This window comes from Tetranychus urticae, chromosome 3, assembly GCF_039701765.1.
Source record: "Tetranychus urticae isolate SD_2017Ah chromosome 3, NJAU_TeUrti_SD_1.0, whole genome shotgun sequence".
Taxonomy (NCBI): domain Eukaryota; kingdom Metazoa; phylum Arthropoda; class Arachnida; order Trombidiformes; family Tetranychidae; genus Tetranychus; species Tetranychus urticae.
In genome coordinates this window covers 23912181-23937108 of record NC_142960.1, presented here as the reverse complement: position 1 = coordinate 23937108, position 24928 = coordinate 23912181, and the positions used below count along the sequence as shown (strand labels likewise).

Genomic DNA, 24928 nt, shown 5'->3' with positions numbered 1-24928 from the left:
ATAATGCACTTTGATTGGAAAAGCTGTTTATTATTCTGTTTTACTAATGATGTTTAAATGATTTATACCAACGAGAATCGGTTTGTCTCGACATTTTCTTGCTCATCCTCTCCATCTTCAAGTTTACTCTTCTTCCCAAGCAACTTTCTTCACTCTAATGAACAAAAATTAATTACAGAGCAAAACTTTAATTAGATTATAACACTGTTGAGCATTTTTTATTTGTTTTTTGTTTCTTTCATCTCATATATTCATCTTATTTTGCCTGAAACTTTTCCCTGTAAATACTGTCACTGAAAGGTTGAAAAGCCAAAGAGAGAAACCAGAAAGCCAAAAAGTCGACAAAAAAAGCTCTTGACATAAAACAAGGGAAGCTAAAAGGCAAAGACAAAAAAATTTATACATTTACATTCAGTTGAATTCAATTAAAATAAGGTTTGTGTTAAGATTTAAAGTCAAAATGTGAAAGAAATAAATTGAAAACAAAAGTGAAATAAACAGGGAATTGAATGAGGAAAAGAGCAACAATTATTCAAAGAGGAAAATTAAAAGTTATTGACTTTGTGACTTTAAGTACTTTTCCCATTCAGTAACATTCACATTGATTAGCATTTTTCTTGCTCAGAATAATCTTCTAATTGAACAATCTTTCCATGTTTCTCTCACTCTTCTGCAAATTAATAATATTCAATAATGAAGCCAACTAGTTTCAAAAAATTGATTCACAAAACAATAGTCTATTAAAGTGAATCAACATTCTGATTTACTTTTTTTTGCTCGTTTCCACTTGATATTGATTTTGTGATTACAATTTGTGTTTCATGGTTAAATGCGAAGCGAAAGACAAAACGAAATATATTAATAATAAATGTATTTAGTTATTTCAATTTACATTTATCCATATTTGCAAAGTAATTGGCTGATTATGTTTTACTTTTTCTTTTAGTTTCGCGTTTGCTTTTGATTGTTGTGAAGAGATTTCAATTGTTTGAATGAAAGGATTAAATTGAAAAGGAAAATGTTCAACATGCAATTTTCATTTCAATATTTTCCATGATTTACCAAAATTCGTTGCGATTATGTTAATCAATGGTAATCAACGATACAAACCATTCAATGTTTACTCAATGTTTACGGTGAAATTGTGACAGACTATCGATTCTTGTTAGTCAAGTATCGCCTTGCGTTTTTCATCAATTATTTAAATCACTTTTCATCATTTTACTTCATTTTTACATTCATTTGAGAACAAAATTTCAGGTTCGTTAAAGTTTAAAATCTCACAACACATGTTTATCTGATTTCCTGAGTTTACATGATAATCATTGAGTTTTACAACAACAATGAGTCTTCATTTCCGTTTCATTATACCTTCAACATGCACAAGAATAACAAGAAATAATCAAAATTCACTTTCTACTCGTTCTTCTGATTAGCATTTTTCTTTCAGTTCTCTGTCTACTTTTATCCTTCCATGATTAGCTTGTTTGTTAGCTGTAAATTAAGATCATTTTCATTCTTCAATCAAATTTGGCTGTGAAACTGTTTATCTTTTGGAGTGAAAATGTTTATTTTCAGTCTTTTGTTTAAATTTTGAGGTTGCCAATGGATCGACGATCAAATTTTGAATCGCGAAATCGAAGACATTCTGTGAATTCAGAGGAAAAGAGGAAAAGAGCCGATATTGGAAGATTAGTTCGCAATTAGGGAAATTCTTTGTCTTTTCAACTATTCCAGTTCTATTTTCATTCTGAAAGAGCATTTTGAAAGAAGGAACAAAAGTGCAAAGTTATCTCTCATCTCATTCCTTGCGAGTAAAAGATTCAATTTCAATTGAATATAAGTCTAGTGACTTTCCAACCAACTACAAGTCTTTCTGCTTCTACAGCCTAGAGACCTCGAAGCACTCTACTGAGTAGCATTCAGCAACCTCAACAAGACTGACATTTAATGTGATTCATTGTTGACACCAATCTGAGTTACAGGTGAGAGCAAGTACACAATCGTCCGATGACGAATTGTGACCTTTTTGTTTACCCATTCCGTTCTCTTCTCATTTTATAAAAGTCTCTTGATAAGTGATTCCACTCCCTTCTGATTCTGAGAGTAATTGGTTCGATGTATGTCAACTCTGAAGAGCTACTTATTCCACAGCTAGTGCATTCTTTTCCCACCGAGACCAAATACTCAATAAGAGATCCAAAGTAGGCATCGCCTGGAACTCAAGATTACAGATTGTGTTCAAGAACCTAGCAGTTCATAGCAATCTGCTGTATCTTCAACTGAACCACCTCTCATTGTACACTTGACTAGGCTCATCTCTGTCACGAATAACCAGGAAATTTGACACATTCAACTTGAAAAAGAAACATTTGATTACAATTAACGATTAACTTCATTTGTTGTGAATATTTCCAAACTCATTAATACCTCAAATGATGAAAAAAAATTTCCTTTTTAAAAATAATACTTTGCAATGTTACAGATAATTTTGCAAAATTAACTGAAAATGAAATGAGTTTCCATAAAAAGAATATTAAAGTTTAAAATGTTTATTTTTGCAAATCGAGAATGAAATTGAAAGCTCGAAATTTGATAAATTCATTTAATTTCCATAAGTTTTCACCTTGGATTGAATATGAAATTGACAGGGAAACAAAGAGGTTGATGAAAAAGTTGATTATTTTTCATTCAAAATTGAGATTGAATTTTCTTCTTTTCTCTTCTCTCATCAACATGACAACAATGATAATTTATAGCAAATTATAGTCATCATCACCATGAATATTTATCTATTAATATTATATCATAACATATCAATGATTAATTGACTCATCTTTTCCATCTTTTGTTTTTTTTCTTCTTCTCATAAATAATTCTCATTAATCATAATCATGTTATTAGAATTGTTGGTGAAAATCAGTCGAAATCAATGGATGTGATAATGGAAGGTGAAAAGGCAGAGAAACAATGTATTACTAATTAATGTTGATCAACAAGAATTTAATAATGAAATTGGTTAATTGTCTCGTCGTCAAACAATCAAGGATAAAACAAATAAACAAGTTTGTATCACAAGATGAAAGACAATCAAAGATCAAAATGAATCAATACGTAATGAAAAAAGGCTTCAAGGGTTCATTTGTTTCCAAGTTGTGATCAAACAAGTTCAATACAATTGTTAATCAGTTTACATTTGAATCCAAAAATGCTGAAAAAGGTAAATATTGAATGAATTGAGAGGCGAAAAGGTCTCAAGACTTACTTGATTTATTGGTTGATCGATCCTTGATTGTAACATTTAGTGAATTTCTTGTTGGTAAAGTTGAAATTAATGAGCGAGATCCATTGATTAACATGGAAACATTGTTTAATCTCATGGAATTGAGGTTTTCTTTTTTTACAATTGACTTATCATTTATTGAAATCACTTTATTTTCACTTTTTCCCACTTTTCCTTCATTTGTTACAGTCGATGGTTGCTGTTCACCAGCTACAGCTGATTTAATAACAAAATATATCCAAATTACAATTGACCATTTCATTATCACAAATGTAAACTCAACTTTGTTTCTTCCTTGAATCTATTTTAAACAGTTTTAATCATTTTGGTTCACGTTTTCTAATCCATAGTTTGATTGGGATTTGCAATTCACTCTTCATTTACAACAAATTCATGTAGTTTCAACTTTTTTATTTCACTTCAAAGCATAAAATTAAAATATTAACGCGCTAAAAGCAATTCACTTCAATAATAAGACAGATTTTGTTGCTGTTTTGATCGTTGTTGATGTTGTCCTGTTATTATTGATACAAAAAGTGTGTTTGATTCAAGTTTTATTAAGTTTGCGCATAGAAAGTTCATAAGAGAGAAGAAATGCGCAAACTTTATCAGGTTTCAGGGAAATTTGCGTTTTTTGAAGCTATTGCAGGTTCATTCATCAAGAGATCTCTGGAGAGAGAGATGTCATAGTCTAGTGTTCATCTGGTCCGTCTGGTCTGAGATCTTTGCTTCGAGTAAGATTATTCAATCTTACAGTAATCCTCTTTCGATTTCTTTATTTAACCAATAGTTTTAACGAGATTAAATTTGATTTTCAGTGTTCTCATTAAATTGGTGACTTCTAATCTATAGCATATCCAGATCACTCCTAAGGAACAGCTAAATAGATAAACTTGTTGTTCGACTTGCATATTGTTCAGAAGGGAAATTTACCAGCTAGCACATCAATCCAAATGTGAATGGTTTGCACCCAGATCAAATAGAACTTAGTAAAATAATTTGATAAACTAGCTTGATATAATGCTATTAAATTTTTATTGATGAAATAATCGCGAAAAGTGTTTTAAGTCGCATCTTATTCTGGTTATTACATCAAACATATAATTATTTGTTTAGTCCCATTGACCATAAATCGTTTATCTTTTAATCCATCCAAGTTCATCGGTTAAAGCAAACCAACCAATTCTTCCAATTGCTGAAGCCATTTGTTGAAAAGGCTTTAAAGGTTTCCTGAAAATAGAAAGGAATTATCAACTTACTAATTTGAATTAATAATGGCACAGAATCTCAAGAGTTCATACTTAGACAGCATTGATAGGTCCAAACTCCTATACCGCAAGAATTGCCCGAGACGGAGATTTCGCCAAACTGGATACCGGGATTAAGTTCACCAAATTCCCGAGCACATAAATCTAGTATTACGCTTCGCGAAGGTTCACTTGAACAGGGTATATCCAGACAACCTGTAATTTGATTACGAGATTGAAAACAAAATTAGTTTGTCGGCTATAAGTTTTCATTTAAATTTACTTATGACGTTGAGCTTGAACACAATGATTATCATTTATGAGCCCGGCAAAGAACACAAAAGCAATATTAATTTATATTAATATTGAAATAGAATATTAAAAGTTCATACTTTCACAGCATCGATAGCGAGTAAGTCCTCCACCACACGATTCAGGTCGGATTATACTACTACCGTATGCTCTCCTACATTGGTCAGTTACTTGTTGAAGGGTTCGGTTGTCACAGCCTGTAGTCCGGCAAACTGTATTTTGATTAAGAGATTGAGAAAAATTGACAATTAGTTGAGTTTTCGGCTGTAAGTCATCAGTAAAATTTACATCTTTCGAAGGGACGTTGAGCTTGAACACAATTATTATCATTTATGAGCATGGATAAGAACACAAAACTTAAAAGAAATAGTTTGTAGACCATTTTGGATTAGAACTTCAAAGTATTTGATTTCACTACAAAGTTATAAATATTTGTATTATATAATTAAAGTAAAGTTGGTTATCTTTATGGAATCAAAGGCATAACTTTATTGAAAATCAATCTGTTTATATACTTATTATAAAAATTAAAGAAAGAGAAAGAGAAAGATCGAAGTAAAACATATTTTCTTTTGGGTCAATCTAAATTGACGTACATTGCCAATCAAATTAAATTGAAACAATGTAAATGTGTTTAAAAAGTATCTTAAACAAGTCAATCAAGTAGTGATCAGAAAGCATTGTTTTATAAATGTCTATTAAATCGATGCCTAGGTGTCTTTCTTTCTCATGATATTTCGTAAAAAGATCAATGTCAAAGAAGTAAAGTATGATGTGGAATACCTAATTGTACAGAATTGTTTTATAATTTCTCATGAACTGAAATTGTTATCAAATTTAGATTAAAAAAAGGTGACATTACTCTCAAAGTTACTGAAGGTCTTGAGTTAATAAGTCTGCATGATTTATGTTAAAAATGAAAAACATGCAAATCCATCACCTTGACTGGAGTAAAGTCAAAAAGGAGCGAGAGATAACAGGACGAGGTAAAGGGTGAAAAATGAGATAAGGGATAAACTAAGGATAACTTAAAATCTCGCTAAAAAAATAAATAGAGGTCAATGAATGAAACTAGAAAAAGAAAGAGGAATGGGGGAAATTATAAAAAATTAACTTTAAATTAAAGAGATTAATTTTCTTTTTAATTTCTCTCTTTCTCAGCCTTTTTTATTTCATTGCCATCACTCAGCGAGATGTTAAATTAGCCCTTATCTCATTTTACGCCCTTTACCTCGTCGTCCAGTCTCTTGTTACTCTTTGGGTAAAGTTCGACCAATAAAGAAATAAATTGACTCTATTTGAGGGCTGTTACTAAAAAGACACGAATTGTCATTATTGTCACAATTGTCACGATTGTCACAATTGTCAAATGATTACCAGATCGAGTACTTATTGAAAGACTGACGACAAAAGTAAATTATTTTATTATGTTTATTACGTTATAGCTATTATTTTTCCATTTAATTTCATATTATTTTATATTCGGCTGATTCTGATAAGCAAAAACTGGCTGGTTATTTGTGATCGAATTAATCGAATTAAGAGAAACTGTCGCCAAGGCATCAACTAGAGGCTGGATAAAGAAGTAAGGTGACAATTCTTACAAGTAAATAAATTTATTGATACTATTGCTAAATTTATGAAATTTTATTCGCTGAATGAGAAGATGTTGAGCTCCATAAAAATTAAGAAATGACAGAGTTTTAACCTTTACGCGCAACCTTACGCACTTTCTGTTTAGGGCCCACCATAAGAGCTTTGCCAGAGCTTTCTGAGATTTTATTGGAAATATTTTGCCAAATTCTAACGAAATCACAGTCTTCCAGGTATATTTTTGCGAGTACTCAGCCTTACATAAAGCTCAAAATTTTCGATTGCGCGACACTGAGGAAGATTTGGAGGGTTGATTTTTTTGCGTACGAAATTGATCTTGTTTGTTTCAAGAAATCAATTCATTCTCATCGAAAACTGAAATTTTTGACTTTGCCGAATAAAATTTTTTGCCTGGTATTTGTCTTGGATCGAGCGGGACGTACTTCTCGTCGTCCATAATGATAACTTTATCTGATAAACTTTGCTCATAAATTTTTCTAGAACCTCTCTTGCAACGATTGAACTGATCTTTTATGTAAGCAGATGACTTATTTCGAGCAGAAGATCGATAACCTACGGCTTTCTTATTATAAAAATTAAAGAAAGAGAAAGAGAAAGATCGAAGTAAAACATATTTTCTTTGAGTGAATCTAAATTGACGAACATTGCCAATCAAGTTAAATTGAAACAATGTACTTAAATGCAGTAAATGTAGTAAATGTGTTTAAACAGGATCTGTAACAAGTCAATCAAGTAGTCATCAGAAAGAATTGTTTCACTGTCTATTGAATTGATTTCCAGGTGCCTTCTCTTACATAATATTTCGTGAAATGATCAATGCCGAGAATTCACAGAAGTGAAGTACGATGTTCAATATCTAATTGTACAGTTTTGTTTTATGAATTTCTCTTGAACTGAAAGTGTTATCAAATTTCAATTAAAAAAGGTGACAAAGGCTCTCAAAGTCACTAAAGGTCTTGGATAATTTTTCTTTCTGAAAAATTATCAAAAATTTAAAAATAAAATTGATAGACTTGATATAATGCGCATTTGTAAAAACTTGTTGAATTATTTGAGATGGTCACCAGATAATTCTTAGGACCTGTCGCCAAGGCATCAACTATAGCTCTTCAACCATCTGAATAGATAGTTGATCACTCCTAAAGAACAGATAAACAGATCAACTTCTTGTTCAACTAGCATATTGTTAAGAAGGGAAATTTACATAATAGCATATGTATAATAGCAGCTAGCACATCAATCCAAATGATGTTAATGCCAAGTTCCAAATTTGGTTGAGGATCCAGCACTGAGAAAAGGAAATGAAAATCAAGCAATTATCTGTCTATGATTTTATAATTGATTTAATGTTATTAAGCAATACGGTCTTCATATATCACGCATTAGCTCAATTATTTGCATTTAGTTACAAACAATAAAACTTAAAGATCTTATAATTCATAAATTATCAAAATGTTGAAACAAACTTCTTTTGGACAAACATTGTTGGATCTTCTATTGAAATTACGGTTCAATTTCATTTCTATTTTTATATCTATTTTCTACTGACAGACAGGCAAATTGTTAAATATTATTAGTGGGGGTTTGGTCTCAAAGGTCGTGTGGGGTCGAAAAGTTTAGGGTCATTTTTGAATCTTGGATCCTTAAAGATGTATCCCATGAAACCATTATATCGAGATTTTTTAAGCATGTCAATCAGCTTGTTCTGTTGGCCTTCGCATAAACCAGTTATATGTTTGTCATAAATTGATCCAGTTAGGGGTGAGATAAATTGACTTAGAAGACGAGGATTCTAAAAATAAGAGAAAAATGTTAAAGCAATGAATTTTCAGAGTTTCAAAAAGCAAGCATGCATTGTAATTTGTAGCAAACCTTGTAGTTTAACTCAATTTTGTATTTACACAATATACATTGAGTGACTTTCTTTTTAAATGGATTTTCCATCTCACTTACAGGCTACAAAATTTGAAAAAAGCATTTTCATTAGTGATACGAATGATTTAAGTAAATCTTAAAAACTTACCGCATCGTCAGGACAAAAGTTTGAATTTTGCCGAATTAAAGGTTTGTAAACAAGCGCCTCATGGGATAGCAGTTTATTTACAGATGAAATTTGAACTGGAAATATAAATTAATACAATAAAATTACACTTATTGATAAAACTAAACGAAATAAACTTACCCCTAGATTTAAGTATCCCTTGGACTAATTTGAAAGCCATTAAAATGAATGGGAAATGATGAAAACAAATGCTAAGAAATCAGAAATTGTTGAGGTCAATTTAGAAATGCTGATTTTCAGACAATTTTCACTGTTATTTTTGTAGCTTTAGCATGAAGAAGCTATTTTCACTACATCTGAAAGAATAAACAACAACATTGCGCAGTCAGCTGATGGGAATGTCAATTTGAAGAATCAAGTTTTCAATTACATTCATTAAATTTCCAAATAATGGCCAATATTATTGAGGAAACCAACCCGCAACGTAATCGTCCTTCCAGTAAGTATTCCTCAACCTCTTCTTGTTTTTGATTTACTTAAAGCTTTGGTTTTTTATTTGTTTAGGTAGTGCATTCAAACAACAAAAATTACCTGCTTGGCAACCCATTTTGACAGCTGGAACTGTCTTGCCTACTTTTTTGCTAATTGGAATTACCTTTGTTCCAATTGGAATCGGCCTATTACTTTCTTCAAATGAAGTTCAAGAAACTGTTCTTGACTATACACACTGTAAAAATGATAAAGGTGAAACCTGTGCTTCCAAGCCTTACAATGAAACCACATTAGATAAACCTTGTGAATGTAATATAAAATTCAGGCTCCCTAAGAGTTACAATCGAGACGTGTTTATTTACTATGGCCTGACCAATTATTACCAAAACCATCGAAGATACGTCAAATCAAGAGATGATCGGCAATTGCTGGGAATTAAAGATGCCTTATCATCTGACTGTGAACCATTCAAAGAATATGGTGGTAAACCTATTGCTCCATGTGGTGCAATAGCAAATTCTCTGTTTAACGATACTTTTGAGATGTTCCATTATTATGGGGCAAAATATAATGGAGTACCAGTTATCGAAACTGGTATTGCTTGGGCAACCGATAAGAATATTAAATTCCGAAATCCTTCTGGTGCAATCAATGGTACCGATGCATTCAAAGGCTATACTCATCCACCCAACTGGCAGAAAAATGTCTGGGAATTAGACACGAAAAATCCTGATAACAATGGCTACCTCAATGAACATTTAATAGTCTGGATGCGCACAGCAGCTCTTCCTACATTCCGAAAACTTTGGGGTAGAGTCAATCATACAATCGCACCATATCATGATGGCTTACCTGAAGCAGATTATAAAATTAAAATAAAGTATTGTAAGTTCTAGCACATTCTCTTTGCTATTTGTGTAATTAACGCTTGCATCTTTTACTTGTTTGTAGTTTATCCTGTTACTTCATTCAAGGGGACCAAAAGGATAATCATTTCTAACACTTCATGGCTTGGTGGCAAGAACCCATTCTTGGGTATAGCATACATTGCTGTTGGCTGTATTTGTTTGGCTCTATCTGGATTCTTTTTCTTCATCCACCGCAAATATGGACGAAGGTAATTATTAGATTAACTCATTTCTTAAGAATATTTTCTAATATTTTTTGCGCTTAATCTCTTTTCCCTAGTGTAAACGATATAATTAATGTTTCTCAAAGATCTCCCTACTTGAATTCATGAGGATTTTCATTTACACCATATCCAGTATTTATGCAGAAGCCGCTTAATAAGAATGCACTGGTGCCTCAAATTACCCATCAAATTTATTATCAATTAGTAAATTTTTAGTAAATATTTAAAAAATTTAAAATAAAATGTTATTGTAGTAAATCTAGTTAATCGATATCCAGTCTTGGAATTTCCCGAAAGTGTTTTCCTCGCTGAACATAACGTACAAAAAACCGTCGTCATCCTGATGCCTGAACCACAGTTCACCGACCAATGCACTATAAGATAATAAACACAAAATAAATTAAAACACATTCCAGTCCTAATCTTATTAAAAACATGCAAGTAAATAATTATCCATCACCTTGACTGAGGTAAAGTTCGATCAATGAAGAGATAAATTGACTCTCTTTGAGTAAGTTCAAGTCGGTCCCTAAGCAAATACATCAATTGAGCCACAGTCACCTCATATGGTATAAGCATCTTGTACTTTTCCAAATCTTTAAGATGAGATTTTGGAGATTTTTGAGCAATTATCTGTGAATTGGATACAGAATTTTGGATTAGAAACAGTGGAAAATTGCAATTTGAATAGCGTTATAAGCTCGGATTATTTTTCTAATAATTAGCTCTCTTACCGGAATTTTGTCAGGATATTTTTCTCTAATTGCTGTTGATTCCTTTTTCCTTTGCTCTATCAATTGATAATAGGCAATATGTTAATGAAAGATTACCGAAATTGGAATAGATCACTTACCCAGCGAAAATTTTTCTTTGAAGTTCCATTTCATAGGAGATGCTTGTCTTGAATGCTCTGATTTGGTGAACATTTTGTAAAAAAAGTAAAAGATAGTTTCTAGTAAAAAAGCAAATCAAATAAAATTTATTATCATCAACAATAAGGCTCAATAATGATAGCTGTGAGAAAGCAACTAACACAAGAGAGGGAGCAATTAGAGAGAGAGACAAATACTGTTTGAACAAGAAATATTGTTCCTAACAATCGGCTAATCTTTTGCACAAACGACAATCATTGGCTGCAAGATTGATGCGATCAGAGAAATAAATCTGAATTGAATAAAATGAAAAATTTATCCCAATAATTTTCTCCCTTTTGTTGTTTATTTTAAGAAAATTCTGGATTTTACGCCTTCTAAATATATTTAATTGTAACAATTATAATTCGACATCACATTTTGCAATCCCTACAATACTTCATACAGTAGATTTAAGGTTTTTGATTGTATTTCATTGTTATCTCTCTTCGAGATATTTAACATCAGGCTGGCTGATCCAAAGGGTAGTTTATTGCTCTTTGGGGTGATCAGGTTGATAAAGAAATGATATTCGCATTATTTAATACACAGAGTTTTGTTTAATAACTCTTTTGATGCAACTTTTTAAAGATATTATTTTTTAAGTTTCAATTAATTACATTTTTAATAACTCCATTAATATTAATCTATTTTTAAAGTTAACCAACGACCAAGACGTTTCCGTTGATCTCGTATTGTGGTACCTCTAAATTCGCTGGAGCAGGGCCCTTCCTTATTCTTCCAGATAGATCGTAATGAGATCCATGGCAAGGGCAATAATACCCACCGAAATCACCAGCGTTGGAAATGGGTACACATCCAAGATGAGTACAAACACCAATGACAACAAGCCATTTGGGATCTTGAGTTCTTTCCTCATCAGCTTGAGGATCCCTCAGTTCAGACAAATTAGTTTTCTTAGCCTTTTCAATTTCGTCTTGAGTACGATGACGGATGAATACGGGCTTTCCTCTCCATTTTGCGACTAAATTTTTGCCTTCAGGAATTTCATCCAAGTTGACTTCAATTTTAGCTAAAGCTAAAACATCTTTTGATGGTAACCAAGTTTCAGCTAGACCACGAACAACTCCCTTTGTCATTAGAGCTCCACCAAGAGCTAAACCAGAGGCCAATCCATAAGTTGTAGCCCTTCTAGCGTCAGCAGTGTCTTTACTTCGTGATGTCGGGTCTTGTGTTGCCTTTTTCCGGACCTCAGTGAAATCAGGAACCTTGATGTCTGTATGAGCTAACCTGATTTGGCTGATACCTGTATGCAAGGACAAAACACAACCATTATTATGGGATATAATTTGGAAGAGACTGAAAATATAATCTAAGGCTTACTTACCGTTGACAGATAAGGATACAGCGGAAGATTTCTTCAAAATGCTTTGAGAGGATAACGATGAGACAGACCACTTTTTCCCATCTTCTGGAACGTAATGTTCGTGGCCAGCAACCACAGCCGGTCCTGCTGGTTTAGCATTAACTGCCTGTGCTGTGGCTTTAATAAGAGAAGAAAGGTTACCAGATCGAGTACTTATTGAAAGCATGACGAAAAAAGTAAATAAAACAACAAAAATAATTTACAATTGATCAAAATTAATTTTATAAATATAGACTTAAAAGTAGATCAATGTAATTTCAGCTTTCAAAGTCACCACTAGGTGCGCTTTTAAAAATTGACTAAAAGGGATCTTTTCTCAATAATGAAACGCAAAAAAAGTTTGTTCCAAAAATTTAAGAACGATTAAACTGATTTAGTTCTTCATTTTCCAAATCAAATATTGATTCTCTTCTTAGAAATACAAACTGCTGTAAAAAACATGCTTTCAGCGTTTTTAACAAGTTGCCAACTTAAATGAAGCTAATTAACAAGCTTCTTTAAAGCTTCTTTAGCTCAAGAAAAACAAAGATTGCGCAAAAATCTGTTTAAATATGAAATTACATCAAGTGTTGCATCATGTAATACGATTCGATCTGAACGAGGTTCACAGTATGAATATATTTAGCATCGAGATCATGGCTTTCAGTTTAATAAGAAAACTGAGCGAAAATTATAACCCTATTGTCCAATGTTTAGATTTGGTATTGAGATTGGATAGATCGTTCAAAGGATGAAATGTGAGAAGTTAATTGATTTTGAATTGTCAATCAAAGGTTAAACAAGTTAGCAAACTCTTATGTTAGCATCTAGATAAAAACAAGCGATGAGAAAATACGAGGTGTCAAATTAAACTGCATCAGAAGATACCCTTTCTCTTCGCTCTTTTACTTTATCACTAATTCAAGTTCAGCAATAGTTCAGAGATAAAACTCAGATAATTTTGGAGCAACATTCAGTCGAAAAATATTAACAGAAAATCTATTTAAAATTAAAAATTTAGTTAAAATTTCTACAATTCGCTTAATAAAATTTTGTTGGCTTTATCGATATCGATACTATTGTATCGAGGAGTATTGTTTCTTCAAGTATCAATACTACTCGTATCGAAAATATCATCGCAAGTCTCCATAAAGTCTCTCTATAGTTTGGTTTAAAATAATTGTAAGCCTGTATCCAATTAACCAGAATTCTAATTATTTATTTGATTATTTTGTTGATTAATAAATCAATTGTTGACCAATTAATTCCAGTTTTTAAGGGTTAAATCAGGTATACTCTATTGAAATTATACCTATAAGCCTTGAAGCTCGCTATGAATCCAACTAAAACCCAGCGGAAGGACAAAATGAGAATCAGAGCTTTTCCCGTAAGTATTTTTATTTCTAATTATCATTATTGAAGCCACCTACTAATCATGTTCTTCATTTTCAGACTGTGATGGATGAAAGGTTTGTCACAGAGATCTGGTCAACTCTTAAAAACGCTATTCAGGAGATCCAGAAGAAAAACAACAGTGGACTCAGTTTTGAGGAGTTATATAGAAATGCGTACACCATGGTCTTACATAAACACGGTGAAAAATTGTACAATGGTTTGAGACAAGTTGTTCAGGATCATCTTGATAACAAAGTACGTAATTAAGGATGTTAACCTATCTATGTCTGTGTTCATACATGTTTATTTTTCTAATTCAACTGTCTTTTACAGGTCCGTCAAGATGTTCTTGCTGCAATCAATAATAACTTCTTAAAAACATTGAATCAAGCTTGGAATGACCATCAGACGAGCATGGTTATGATAAGAGATATCCTGATGTATATGGTGAGTGTGAAGTTTTTGAAGAAAAGTAATTAGCCAATTCATTTATCTTACATTCTTTTGTTCTTTCTTTTTCATCTTTAACACTAGGATCGTGTTTACATAATCCCAAACAGAGTTGATAGTGTTTATAATTTGGGTCTTAATCTGTTCCGAGATCATGTTGTCAGATATGGGTCAATAAGAGATAATCTGAAAGAAACTTTACTGGACATGGTTATGAGAGAGAGGAGAGGAGAAGTCATTGTCAGGTAAAACCTTGCTCATTCCATTAGTTATTCATTTATAAATTTTAAATACTAAAAATAATTTTTATGGTATTTTATTGCTCTTCTTTGGTATTCTCAGATCCGCTGTCCGTAATGCATGTCAAATGCTTATAAACTTAGGTATCGATTCTCGTAGTGTATATGAAGAAGACTTCGAAAGACCATTTCTCGCTCAATCAGCCGAATTTTATCAGGTGAGTTTCTTAATATTTATTAAGATACTTGATATCTAATCATAAATTTTACTGACCCTTTGATATTTTCAGCTTGAAAGTCAAAAGTTTTTAGCTGAAAACAGTGCATCTGTTTATATAAGAAAAGTAGAGCAGAGAATCAACGAAGAAGCTGAACGAGCAAAACATTATCTAGATGAATCCACTGAAGCTCAAATAGTTGCTGTTGTTGAAGAAGAGCTAATTTCTAAACACATGAAAACAATTGTGGAGATGGAAAATTCAGGGGTTGTACATATGTTAAAAAACCAGAAGACACAAGGTACGTTATGGAATAAGTTTTTATATTTCATCTTTTTTTGATCATGATGCGATTTGCCATTTTTGTAATTCTTTTCTCTTGTTACGATAGATCTTGCTTGTATGTATAATTTACTACGTCGTGTTGATGGAGGTCTTCAAGCGATTCTCTCTTGTGTAAGCCAATATTTGATTGAAGAAGGCAAAAAATTAGTCATGGAAGATGAAGGAGGAAAAACTGATGCTATCACCTTCGTCCAGGTATTTCTTTACGAGCAACATAGTTTATTTTTGCTTGTATACTCACCCTTTTTTCGCTATTTTCTTTTTTAGTCTCTGTTGGAACTTAAAGATCGATTCGACACGTTTTTAGTTGGTTCATTTAATTCGGATAAAGAATTTTCTAAAATGATAGCAAAAGATTTTGAATATTTTCTAAATTTAAACCCGAAATCCCCTGAATATTTATCTCTATTTATTGACGATAAACTCAAGAAAGGTGTTAAAGGAATGTCAGAACAAGATATTGAGCAGGTCCTCGACAAAACAATGGTCTTGTTCCGTTATCTTCAAGAAAAGGATGTTTTTGAAAGATATTATAAGCAACATCTCGCCAAGCGGCTCCTTTTAAATAAAAGTGTATCCGATGATTCTGAGAAAAACATGATTTCCAAATTGAAAACTGAATGTGGTTGTCAATTCACGTCGAAGTTGGAAGGAATGTTTAGAGATATAACAGTATCCACTACAATGATGGATGAATTCAAAACGCATGTACAAAGTTCTAGGGTAATTATTTTTTCTCTTCTATTTTTTATTCGGTAATATTCTCATATCTAATGATTTATTATCTCTTCAGGTTAACTTGGCTGGTGTGGACTTGAATGTTCGAATCTTGACCACAGGTTTTTGGCCAACTCAATCAACACCTTCTAAATGCAACATTCCTCTTGCACCAAGAAATGCATTTGAAGCTTTTAAACGCTTCTACCTCGCTAAACATAGTGGAAGACAATTAACGTTACAACCACAATTAGGTTGGGCTGATTTGAATGCCACATTTTATGGACCCAAGAAGGACGATTCTAGTGAGAATGGTAACAGTTTTAATGGTCAACCGACCATGGTCAGTACCACTTGTAACTTTTATGGAATGAATTCTGATCAATTAGATCCAGGATCGAGTAATGCTGTCAGCACTTCATCTTCAGTAGTTAATGCGCCCCCACCAACCACTAAGGCACCGGTTCCAAGAAAGCATATTATTCAAGTATCCACTCAGCAAATGTGTATCCTAATGCTATTCAATAATAGAGATAGATTAACGTGTGAGGAGATAACAAGTGAAACAGATATACCTTTAAAAGACTTAACCAGAGCATTACAATCCTTAGCCATGGGAAAACCAGCTCAACGAATCTTGATAAAACATCCCAAAACTAAGGAGATAGGTTAGTTCAAAATTTAGTTTCTTGGTTGATTCAAACGCTTAATGATTTTTCTCTTCCTTTTTCAGAGCCAAATCATGTTTTTTGTGTTAACGATTCTTTCACTTCCAAATTACATCGAGTTAAGATTCAGGCTGTAACGGCCAAAGGAGAATCAGAACCAGAAAGAAAAGAGACCAGAAGCAAAGTCGATGAGGATAGGAAACATGAAATCGAAGCAGCTATTGTTAGAATAATGAAGGCCCGTAAAAGAATGAACCATTCTAATTTAGTTTCAGAAGTAAGTTATTTTAATTTTATTTTTGATTTCGATTTTACTGATGACAAATTTCTTTTTCCAATAAAGGTCACCGAGCAACTCAAATCTCGATTTATGCCCAGTCCTGTGATTATTAAAAAACGAATCGAAGGTCTGATAGACAGAGAATACTTAGCGAGAACTCCTGAAGATAGGTAAGATAAATAATTTTTTTCTGTCCTAGTGGTTTGCATTGATACATACTAATTAATTTTTTTATTTTAATTACAGAAAAGTGTACACTTATGTAGCTTAAGATTTCTTCAATTTGATGTTTCATGATATACTCATATATATATAATTTATACCCGTACATTACCCACGTCATTATCTATTCCATTGTTCAACAATGTGTTTACCATTAACTTTGTATTTTATGAAAAGATAGTTCATCTTTCAAATACATTTACAAAGATTTCATTTTCTATCTGAACAAAATTTGGTCCGACGATTGATTGCAATACATGATTCTATGGAGCTTTAATGCAAACCTCAATTCTGTTTGAAAAGTGGATCTCAGCAATGTAATAACATTTTAAAGCTCACAATCCAATGATTTATGCACGTTGGTTTTCATGGTTCAATCAAAATCATTTTACGTCCTGAATATTGAGACACTCACAATTCACCAATTACTGTCCGCTAGAGAACATCATTAAGCCAATTGAATGAATTGGGTTTAATATTGCTGGACTCTTAAGAAAACTCACCAGTCAACTCGAAATGAACAATTTCAATCCTCACATAAGGTCTTTTCGGTTTACGGAAAATTATTTGTTGTTTTCAATGGAAATAAAGTTCATTTGATAAATTGTAGAAAGAATTCATCCCTCATCCTCTATCTCTGCGGATTCAAGACTCGGCGAACGAAGCTGAAACTGAAATATAGTCCGTATTTGGTTGAAATATTTTTTTGGAGCAATTTTGTGCATCCCATGTCCAAGAGAATGAGTCATAACACGATTTTTGACCAAGAAATGTGTTATTTTTTTAAATTTTGTATCAAAAATTCTGTAAACATAGACACTTAAAAATGCGTGTACATCAGAATTAAACTTCTATCAAATTGAAAACTTTTCTTTAAAGGTCAAACTGAGCCTTAACTATTTAAGTCGTTGATCTCATGTGATCTTTTCCCCATGGCGTATCCTTTTAGATTTATTTATTTACTTATTTTCTAATTCAATAGTCGCCGAAAACTGAGTGAATCAGACTGAATCACAAGATTAAATTGCATGGCTACTATTTGTGTCCAAAATATGGAGATACAATTAGCCGTAGTTATTTCCACATCGGTAAAATTTCTGGTAGGAGACTATAAACAGTATTAAAAATGTCTTACAGGTTAGGTATCTTAATTTTATGTGCTCTGTAATTAAACCGCCAATTATAATGAACTATCAGTTCATTAATGTCATTGATGCTCCCTTATTATAAACGAACCCTTGCAACAAAGAAAAATGAAACTGCTGTCTGACAAACAGAAGCAAAACAAGACCAGTTTTTTCATTCGTTTTTCAAACATCTCTCTCTTTCTTTCTTTCGTTCTTGTTTTCTCCCATTCTCTCTTTCTCTTTCTTCTGTTTCTCCTGCATTTTATACTTGTTTGTGTGTTGATGTTTCTTGTGTCTGATGTTAATGTTGATCACCAGATATTCATTATGTACAATAAACATATTAATTCACCAAGTAGTTTCATCTGTGAGCCTTTTTCTTTAAATTTTCGTGATCAAAATGATACAAAATAAAATATTTTTCAATCTCTACTTTTAAGGTAAGGTGACATTCACTGTTGAATTTGTTTACCTCTCGGTATCTTCATGTCCAAAGTATCAACAGGGCACCATCATCATAGTCATCACCACTTTCAACTGCAAAAGTCTTCTCATCAACCAGATACAATTTCATGCAAAAACGAGCCTTGTGTTAACAACTGGGAAGGCCATTGGATCAAAACAAAACTTCACACAGCCTATTGTTCCAGCTGAGGTGGATTGTATTTTTTAGTCCATTGAAAATAGTCAACAAAACCAGAATCCTCCTAAAATAATTCTAAGCCAACATCAACTCATTGGAATATTCCAAACCATTTATGTTTGAATAGTAAATATTCATAACCAATGTTTAATCCTCCTGTTAGTCGATCTTTTGATGACTCTGAAGCGCCAAAAACCTGTGGCATTGTGCAAGCATTTCCTCAGTGCTTGAATAATATATCCCGTTCTACACCATCACAACACGCCAATAATAACCTGAACGGAAATTCTAGCGCATCGGATGAACCATCTAGACTAAATTGTATTCAGCGAGAAATTGAATGCTTAGCGCCTTCGTCAAATCGTTATTCGTCTTCCAATTCACCGTCTAGCACTGTCAATTCATTATTACCACCATCATCTTCATCATACAGTACCACAAACAACATTAGTAACCACAACAGTTCATTTAAATGCGTTTCCCAGTCCTATTCTCCACCACCTTCACCAACTCCATTGCATAAAAATTCAATTGGCACTTCGCCAATCCCATTAGCATCAGGTCCAGAGGTTACCTCGGATCCCAATTGGCAGGCAACCAAGGCTAATGTCCGTGAAAGAAATGCTGCTATGTTTAATAATGATTTAATGAGTGATATTACTTTCATAGTTGGACCCAAAGGTTGTCAACAGAAAATACCAGCCCATAAATACGTTCTTGCCACAGGTAGTGCTGTCTTCTTTGCCATGTTTTACGGTGGTTTGGCTGAGAATAGGAATGAAATCGAGATACCTGATGTTGAACCAACTGCTTTTTTTGCACTTCTCAGGTAAACGTGTTGATCTTGAAAAAAAATGGAATAATATTTCTAAATTTCCCCAAATTAGACTGTATACATGATCCTGAAAACTCATACCACTTTGTTATACGCTTTAGGTCAAAATGCTTGAGGTCAGAATGTAAGGCGTTAAAAGGAAGCTTTGTCTTAAATCGTATTTATACTTTTACTTTCCTTTTGCATAATCTTAAGTAATAAAATACGGTCAGCAGGAATGGATTTCCATTCGTTATACTTTTTCACTTGAAATAGTAAAACTTGAACATAAATAATCTTCAGGTGTTGGTAATGAAAATAAATGCCAGCCCTCAAATATTGCGAACAACATCGCACAAAACTTTAGAATTCATTTTTGGATTAATTTATCTTCTGTTCAACTTGTAGCTAACCTTGCGACCTCTAAATAATAAGGTTCTTGCCTAACTTTTGTCAGAATTGGATAACAACAAACAATTGAAGTTAATCAGTATTAGGTTAGCTTTAAGGCACGTCGCTATCTTTTATCATTTATATTTATTTTAACAATTGGAATGATTGAATCTGCTCTAAACTCTGTTTTACTCTTAAAATTCATTTTTTGACCTTTTTTGGCCAAAAATTTAGTTTCATTCTTTTAAAGTTATAATTACTCAATTTACAAAACCCAATTTTTTGTTTCATTTCATTCATGTCTTCATTCGTTGATATTTCACGATAACCTGATATCAACAACGTTTACCTGGATGTACCGATTTAGAAGCATGATTGGAAAAACATTGATAAACCATTTTTGCTAACCTTGAACAGATTTGGTAGCAATTTCAAAGTTTAATACCAACACCAACTGAATCAAGACTTATATCGTTCTTGAAGCAACTCTGTATTCCATTTATTAAGCTGTATTTTTCCATTTATCCTACGCCTTTCCTTAATTCACTCTCAACTCTTTCCTTAATTGATCAATATTTTGGTTTAGCTAAAATAGTCATGAAAATTGTTCATATTTTTATGTTCAGAAAAGCATCAAATGGTTAGTATTGTTGAAACCTTGAAGAAAATACCGTCTAATTGGATTTAATTTTCTCTTTTGGTAAATTGCTTTTTTCTTTGCCGTGAATTACAATTCAGTTTGGTTTACTTCTCAACATTTTATCCTTTTGTCCGATCCAATCAATTTGATAGCTCATCAGTATCAAAAATTGAGTATTTCCAACCTTGCCGCAACTACAAAATCATGGTGTGAATGAGAGGATCAATGACTCTTCAGGGTCTTTTATTACATTTTTGCAAAATTTCAATTTTCTCAAGTTTTTCATGTTTTTTTAAAAAAGTTAATGTACAAAAGCCTCCGCTGGTTTAACAGATTGTTAACCTTGTCTGCATCACAAAGCCTCAGCTCTAAACTGAAACAATTCAAATTACATGCTACCCGTTGCTTCACAAAAAGAGTCTTTAATTGTTATTAAATGCGAGTTTTAACCATCATCTTTCAATTTGTGTTGTCTCAGGTTTCTCTTTACCCAATCATTACGATTGATAAGCATGGAGCATGATAAGCATTTACAATTTCCAGTAAAATCTGATAAAAACATTTTTCTCAATCAACTCTATTCAACAGATTTAGCTGTAAAACAATAATCGTATTTAAAACTTCAATAGTTAACAAGATTGTTAGATTCTGACCGAGATTGTTCATAATCTTTCAATGGTAAAAACAAAGGCTGTATCTCACTTTATTACAATTTAACCAGGTGATTATTTTTTTTTAGGTTTTTTGGGTTCATTGTGTACTCATTGCCTTCTTATTGTCACTTCGAGGACAAAAAGCATAAGAGCGTATAAAAAGGGTTATTCCTTCTAGAATGATCATCATTATTCAATTACTTTTTCCTTTTCTTCACTGATTTAAAAAAATTTCTTACCTCATCAACTATCACAGCAAAAAAATTACAATTTAACTTAAATACTATTAATGATTGAAAAGACAAGCTTTTTCACTTTCAATCTTTTTTGACCTCAATCTTAGTTACGTTTTGTGTGCTCGTTTTTTTACTCGTCAATCAATTTTTTTGTGCTCTTGATGTTGAACAGTCTTGATCTAAATTGCTTGGGAAGATTTAACTAAACCTACAATAATTACAATAGAATTGACGGTTTCAAGATTTCAACAAATGTCCAAATTTTTCATTTCCATTACAATTTTCTAACCTCTCCTCTCAATAAGATGAAAACCAACGTCATTAATTACATGAGGATCCACATGAAGCATGTTGATGGTGAATTGCATCCTAAATGTTTAATTCAGTCTCAAATTTCATCAGCCTTGTGGTTAACAAACATCAATCATTTACAAAACAAGATACTTTTATGGTTAATCATGGCAGCAGCTCAAACAAAGCTAGAAATATCAAAACTAAAAAGGCTTTTACATTTGTTTTTCAATTGTCAACAATTATTGGCAAGTCTAACACAGTCTAATTGGTTTTCCTGAATGTCCATCAAGACCTAAGAGGTTTTGACCTTACTGTTTCATTAACTATCAGCCATTAATTTTACTAACCCACTCGAATTGCATGCAATTTAATAATGTGTTATTCATAGATTGTTTGTTTGGTTAAGCTTTGATTGTCAGTAAATTGAATGTGTTGAGAGTTGAATGTTAAAACCATTGAAAAATCTTACCAAGATGAATTAGCATCACGCGAATCTTAAACATGCATTTTGAGCCGTTGATTATCAATGAATTAACTTCACTTTCTTTGTCACAAATTTCATATTCATGTTCATCTTGGTCAACAAATAACCATCTCATCCTAAATAGTTTCGTGATGTGATTTGAACTTTCTCTGACCTTAAATTTTTGACCAATTGAGCCTGACCTTGATCATGTTAGTGAATGATAAACAGTCGATAGTTTGGAGTCTCTTCAATTGTATTCAAAATCAAAATGAAAAGATCTCTTTCAAATACAGCTTTGGTTAAGTTTAATTAACTTTTATGAATCACTGATTATCAAACTCGTTATCTAAACACTGCATCTAAACCATTAACAATTTTTGCTATTGTAAGCTCAATCAAAGTATCCAGTTACATCTCACTACCAACTATTAATATTTCAATCAATATTGTAATATTTGCGTCTCAACGATTATTTTTTGTAATCTAATAAGCAACTTGGTTTTTACTGTGAACGAGGCAATTTGAAATGATTCCTGATTAATTCAAACAACTCTATTCCATTAACTCTTGTATGGTTTATTAATTGGTTTCTTTGTTTATATTTTTAGGTACATTTATTGTGATGATATCTGTTTGGAAGCAGATTCGGTGTTGTTGACCCTCTATGCTGCCAAAAAATATTTGGTTCCTCACTTGGCTCGTGCTTGTGTTGAATACCTTGAAACAAGTATAACTGCTCGAAATGCCTGTGTACTCCTTAATCAATCAAGATTATTTGAAGAACCTGATTTGATGAAACAATGTTGGGAAGTTATTGATGCTCAAGCTGAACTCGCCCTTTCTTCTGAGGGTTTTACCGAGATTGACTTTTCAACCTTGGAAACTATTTTAAATCGAGAAACTCTCAATGCTAAAGAAGCTTCCATCTTTCACGCAACCCTTGACTGGGCTAAAATGGAATGTTCCCGACGAAATATTGAACCAACTCCGGATAATCAAAGAAAAATATTGGGCAAGGCAATCTTTCTGCTTCGTATTCCAACCATGACTATCGAAGAGTTTGCCAATGGACCAGCTCAATCTGGATTACTTAGTCTTCAAGAAACAACTGATATATTCTTGTATTATACTGCTCGAAACAAGCCCATCCTATCTTTTCCCACAAAAAAGCGCCTAGGATTGAAGGTTCAAATTTGTCATCGATTCCAGTCATCAGCTTATCGTAATAACCAATGGAGATATCGAGGTCGATGTGATTCCATACAATTCACTGTTGACAGACGTATTTTTATCGTTGGTTTCGGTTTATATGGGTCATCCAATGCCTCGGCAGATTATAAAGTTAAAATGGAACTGAAGAAGATGGGAAAAGTTCTTGCAGAAGATCATACTAAATTTTTCTCTGATGGATCGAGTAACACTTTTCGTGTCTACTTTCAACATCCAATTCAAGTTGAAGCAGAAACCTTTTACACTGCATCAGTGGTCCTTGATGGCAATGAGTTGAGCTTTTTTGGTCAAGACGGATTGAATGAAGTTACTGTTGATAAGGTTACATTCAATTTTCATGTTTCATCAGACAGCACCAATGGAACTAATGTTCATGGAGGACAAATCCCTGAATTGTTATTCTATGGAGCTAAAGATTGATGATTCTAATATTAAAGTCATTGATGACACGTTACTTTCTTATCTTGTCAAAAAATGATTCAGCCAAACTGCGCTGCTATCCCCGATTTCATGCATTTGATCATTCTAATCATCATTACCCTTCATTGTCTCTTCATCCTGAATGTGTTCTCAATTTTGTAAATTATTCTGTGATCTGTTTTACTTTCCACGGTTCTATTCAAACTGTTTAATCAAATAACTTATTTTAATTCAATATTGTTTCCAATTTACACCCTTTTATATCAATTATCCTTTTATTCTGATTTCCCTTCAAATACCTCTTATGATCAGACTGTGTACAATACTTCAATATCATTGCACTCAATTGTAAATTAAAATTACTCAATGGATACAAAGTCATTTGATTTCAATTTCAAGTTTAATCAACTTAACAGTGTTTTCTTAACCTTCAAAAGCCTTGTCAATGTAAACTGTTAAATTGCTTTAAATTTTTTGACACCAGTAAATTGTAAAATCTCAGTGTTATAATAAATTCTGTGGGAAAAAGATTATCTATTGTAATTTGAACAAGGCTAATTGTAAAACTAGCTTTTCAACTTTGAACTCGAGAGTATTGCTTTTAAATTGAGCAAATTTTGAACTGTTAAATGATCCTAATTCAGAAACGTCTCGAAATTAACTGGATTAACGTCTTTCAATCTATACTAAAATGATTTGTTTGCTTTTAAAATAAATATTTAGTCTCTTTAAAATTAGCAGTAAAACAAATGATGAATGTGAATGATCTTTGATTTACCAATCAATTGGAATTAACTGTTTTAAAAGCTGTTCAAACCATAACAAAATTTGAATCAATCAAACGGATAGATATCATTAACAAATGGATTCATCAGGCTTTCAACAATTTACTGTATTGAACAAAAATTTGAACCAAGTGTTTGTTTATAACTTATTGAGGGAGTGTAAAGAAAGTTTGCCTTGAAAATTAGCTCGGTGGGAATAAAGCTTGTAAACAATTGCTTAAACTCTGTATTCCATTTATTAAGCTGTATTTTTCCATTTATCCTACGCCTTTCCTTAATTCACTCTCAACTCTTTCCTTAATTGATCAATATTTTGGTTTAGCTAAAATAGTCA

At 32.4% G+C, this 24928-nt stretch overlaps 8 protein-coding genes across 9 annotated transcripts in view; 3 read left to right on the top strand and 5 right to left on the bottom strand.

The window, feature by feature from the left end:
• Window positions 1-3391, bottom strand: part of LOC107365253 (synaptogenesis protein syg-2) — a 142466-nt gene extending 139075 nt beyond the window's left edge. Inside the window, exon 1 of the mRNA XM_015932727.3 lies at window positions 3266-3391. Within this exon, the coding sequence (XP_015788213.2) occupies window positions 3266-3380 (115 nt within the window). The 5' untranslated portion in view covers window positions 3381-3391. The remainder of the gene's footprint in view (window positions 1-3265) is intronic.
• A 908-nt stretch (window positions 3392-4299) lies between these two features.
• On the bottom strand, window positions 4300-5317 carry LOC107365125 (uncharacterized). Its single transcript, XM_015932590.3, has 4 exons — window positions 5131-5317; window positions 4923-5054; window positions 4585-4746; window positions 4300-4513 (listed from the first exon to the last, which is right to left on the bottom strand). Exons 1-4 carry the CDS (start codon window positions 5222-5224, stop codon window positions 4503-4505), a joined length of 399 nt encoding a protein of 132 aa, XP_015788076.2. The 5' UTR covers window positions 5225-5317; the 3' UTR covers window positions 4300-4502.
• Window positions 5318-7781: 2464 nt separating this feature from the next.
• On the bottom strand, window positions 7782-8754 carry mRpS18C (mitochondrial ribosomal protein S18C). The gene is made up of 4 exons (XM_015932776.3): window positions 8639-8754; window positions 8480-8574; window positions 8329-8412; window positions 7782-8248 (listed from the first exon to the last, which is right to left on the bottom strand). The coding sequence occupies exons 1-4, from the start codon at window positions 8676-8678 to the stop codon at window positions 8030-8032; spliced, it is 438 nt and encodes a 145-aa protein (XP_015788262.1). The 5' UTR covers window positions 8679-8754; the 3' UTR covers window positions 7782-8029.
• An 87-nt stretch (window positions 8755-8841) lies between these two features.
• On the top strand, window positions 8842-10492 carry Cdc50 (cell cycle control protein 50A). The gene is made up of 4 exons (XM_015932774.3): window positions 8842-8957; window positions 9023-9835; window positions 9902-10067; window positions 10139-10492. The coding sequence occupies exons 1-4, from the start codon at window positions 8909-8911 to the stop codon at window positions 10188-10190; spliced, it is 1080 nt and encodes a 359-aa protein (XP_015788260.1). The 5' UTR covers window positions 8842-8908; the 3' UTR covers window positions 10191-10492.
• On the bottom strand, window positions 10252-11102 carry LOC107365296 (gamma-aminobutyric acid receptor-associated protein-like 2). The gene is made up of 4 exons (XM_015932777.3): window positions 10936-11102; window positions 10817-10872; window positions 10543-10715; window positions 10252-10456 (listed from the first exon to the last, which is right to left on the bottom strand). Exons 1-4 carry the CDS (start codon window positions 11006-11008, stop codon window positions 10342-10344), a joined length of 417 nt encoding a protein of 138 aa, XP_015788263.1. The 5' UTR covers window positions 11009-11102; the 3' UTR covers window positions 10252-10341.
• A 431-nt stretch (window positions 11103-11533) lies between these two features.
• On the bottom strand, window positions 11534-12637 carry RFeSP (Rieske iron-sulfur protein). Its single transcript, XM_015932775.3, has 2 exons — window positions 12342-12637; window positions 11534-12260 (listed from the first exon to the last, which is right to left on the bottom strand). The coding sequence occupies exons 1-2, from the start codon at window positions 12544-12546 to the stop codon at window positions 11653-11655; spliced, it is 813 nt and encodes a 270-aa protein (XP_015788261.1). The 5' UTR covers window positions 12547-12637; the 3' UTR covers window positions 11534-11652.
• An 878-nt stretch (window positions 12638-13515) lies between these two features.
• Window positions 13516-17759, top strand: Cul3 (cullin 3). Its single transcript, XM_015932685.3, has 12 exons — window positions 13516-13746; window positions 13812-14009; window positions 14088-14201; window positions 14289-14449; window positions 14547-14661; window positions 14734-14962; window positions 15053-15201; window positions 15274-15729; window positions 15800-16391; window positions 16457-16668; window positions 16735-16841; window positions 16918-17759. Exons 1-12 carry the CDS (start codon window positions 13693-13695, stop codon window positions 16940-16942), a joined length of 2412 nt encoding a protein of 803 aa, XP_015788171.1. The 5' UTR covers window positions 13516-13692; the 3' UTR covers window positions 16943-17759.
• Window positions 17760-18294: 535 nt separating this feature from the next.
• lute (BTB/POZ domain containing protein 3 lute) lies at window positions 18295-24352 on the top strand. 2 transcript variants are annotated; one of them, XM_089269866.1, is made up of 3 exons: window positions 18295-18460; window positions 18583-19492; window positions 22768-24352. In XM_089269866.1, the coding sequence occupies exons 2-3, from the start codon at window positions 18807-18809 to the stop codon at window positions 23807-23809; spliced, it is 1728 nt and encodes a 575-aa protein (XP_089125992.1). In that variant the 5' UTR covers window positions 18295-18460; window positions 18583-18806; the 3' UTR covers window positions 23810-24352. The 2 variants fall into 2 exon arrangements, with proteins under 2 accessions (XP_089125992.1, XP_089125991.1); XM_089269865.1 differs by having other exon boundaries at window positions 18517-19492.
• The last annotated feature ends 576 nt before the right edge of the window (window positions 24353-24928 follow it).

Coding starts and splice junctions, on each gene's coding strand:
- LOC107365125 (XM_015932590.3), bottom strand. CDS start 5,224: ATGGTCTACAAACTATTTCTTTTAAGTTTTGTGTTCTTATCCATGCTC. Junction 5,055..5,130: donor TCAACGTCCCTTCGAAAGAT/GTAAATTTTACT, acceptor ATCAAAATACAG/TTTGCCGGACTACAGGCTGT. Junction 4,747..4,922: donor TCGCTATCGATGCTGTGAAA/GTATGAACTTTT, acceptor ATCAAATTACAG/GTTGTCTGGATATACCCTGT.
- Cdc50 (XM_015932774.3), top strand. CDS start 8,909: ATGGCCAATATTATTGAGGAAACCAACCCGCAACGTAATCGTCCTTCC. Junction 8,958..9,022: donor GCAACGTAATCGTCCTTCCA/GTAAGTATTCCT, acceptor TTATTTGTTTAG/GTAGTGCATTCAAACAACAA. Junction 9,836..9,901: donor TAAAATTAAAATAAAGTATT/GTAAGTTCTAGC, acceptor ACTTGTTTGTAG/TTTATCCTGTTACTTCATTC.
- mRpS18C (XM_015932776.3), bottom strand. CDS start 8,678: ATGGCTTTCAAATTAGTCCAAGGGATACTTAAATCTAGGG. Junction 8,413..8,479: donor ACTTTTGTCCTGACGATGCG/GTAAGTTTTTAA, acceptor CAAATTTTGTAG/CCTGTAAGTGAGATGGAAAA. Junction 8,249..8,328: donor AAATTGAGTTAAACTACAAG/GTTTGCTACAAA, acceptor TCTTATTTTTAG/AATCCTCGTCTTCTAAGTCA.
- LOC107365296 (XM_015932777.3), bottom strand. CDS start 11,008: ATGTTCACCAAATCAGAGCATTCAAGACAAGCATCTCCTATGAAATGG. Junction 10,873..10,935: donor CAAAGAAAAATTTTCGCTGG/GTAAGTGATCTA, acceptor ATCAATTGATAG/AGCAAAGGAAAAAGGAATCA. Junction 10,457..10,542: donor CGAACTTTACCTCAGTCAAG/GTGATGGATAAT, acceptor ATTATCTTATAG/TGCATTGGTCGGTGAACTGT.
- lute (XM_089269866.1), top strand. CDS start 18,807: ATGTTTAATCCTCCTGTTAGTCGATCTTTTGATGACTCTGAAGCGCCA. Junction 19,493..22,767: donor GCTTTTTTTGCACTTCTCAG/GTAAACGTGTTG, acceptor TTATATTTTTAG/GTACATTTATTGTGATGATA.
- Cul3 (XM_015932685.3), top strand. CDS start 13,693: ATGAATCCAACTAAAACCCAGCGGAAGGACAAAATGAGAATCAGAGCT. Junction 14,662..14,733: donor AATCAGCCGAATTTTATCAG/GTGAGTTTCTTA, acceptor TGATATTTTCAG/CTTGAAAGTCAAAAGTTTTT. Junction 14,963..15,052: donor AAAAAACCAGAAGACACAAG/GTACGTTATGGA, acceptor TTGTTACGATAG/ATCTTGCTTGTATGTATAAT.
- RFeSP (XM_015932775.3), bottom strand. CDS start 12,546: ATGCTTTCAATAAGTACTCGATCTGGTAACCTTTCTTCTCTTATTAAA. Junction 12,261..12,341: donor TGTATCCTTATCTGTCAACG/GTAAGTAAGCCT, acceptor CCTTGCATACAG/GTATCAGCCAAATCAGGTTA.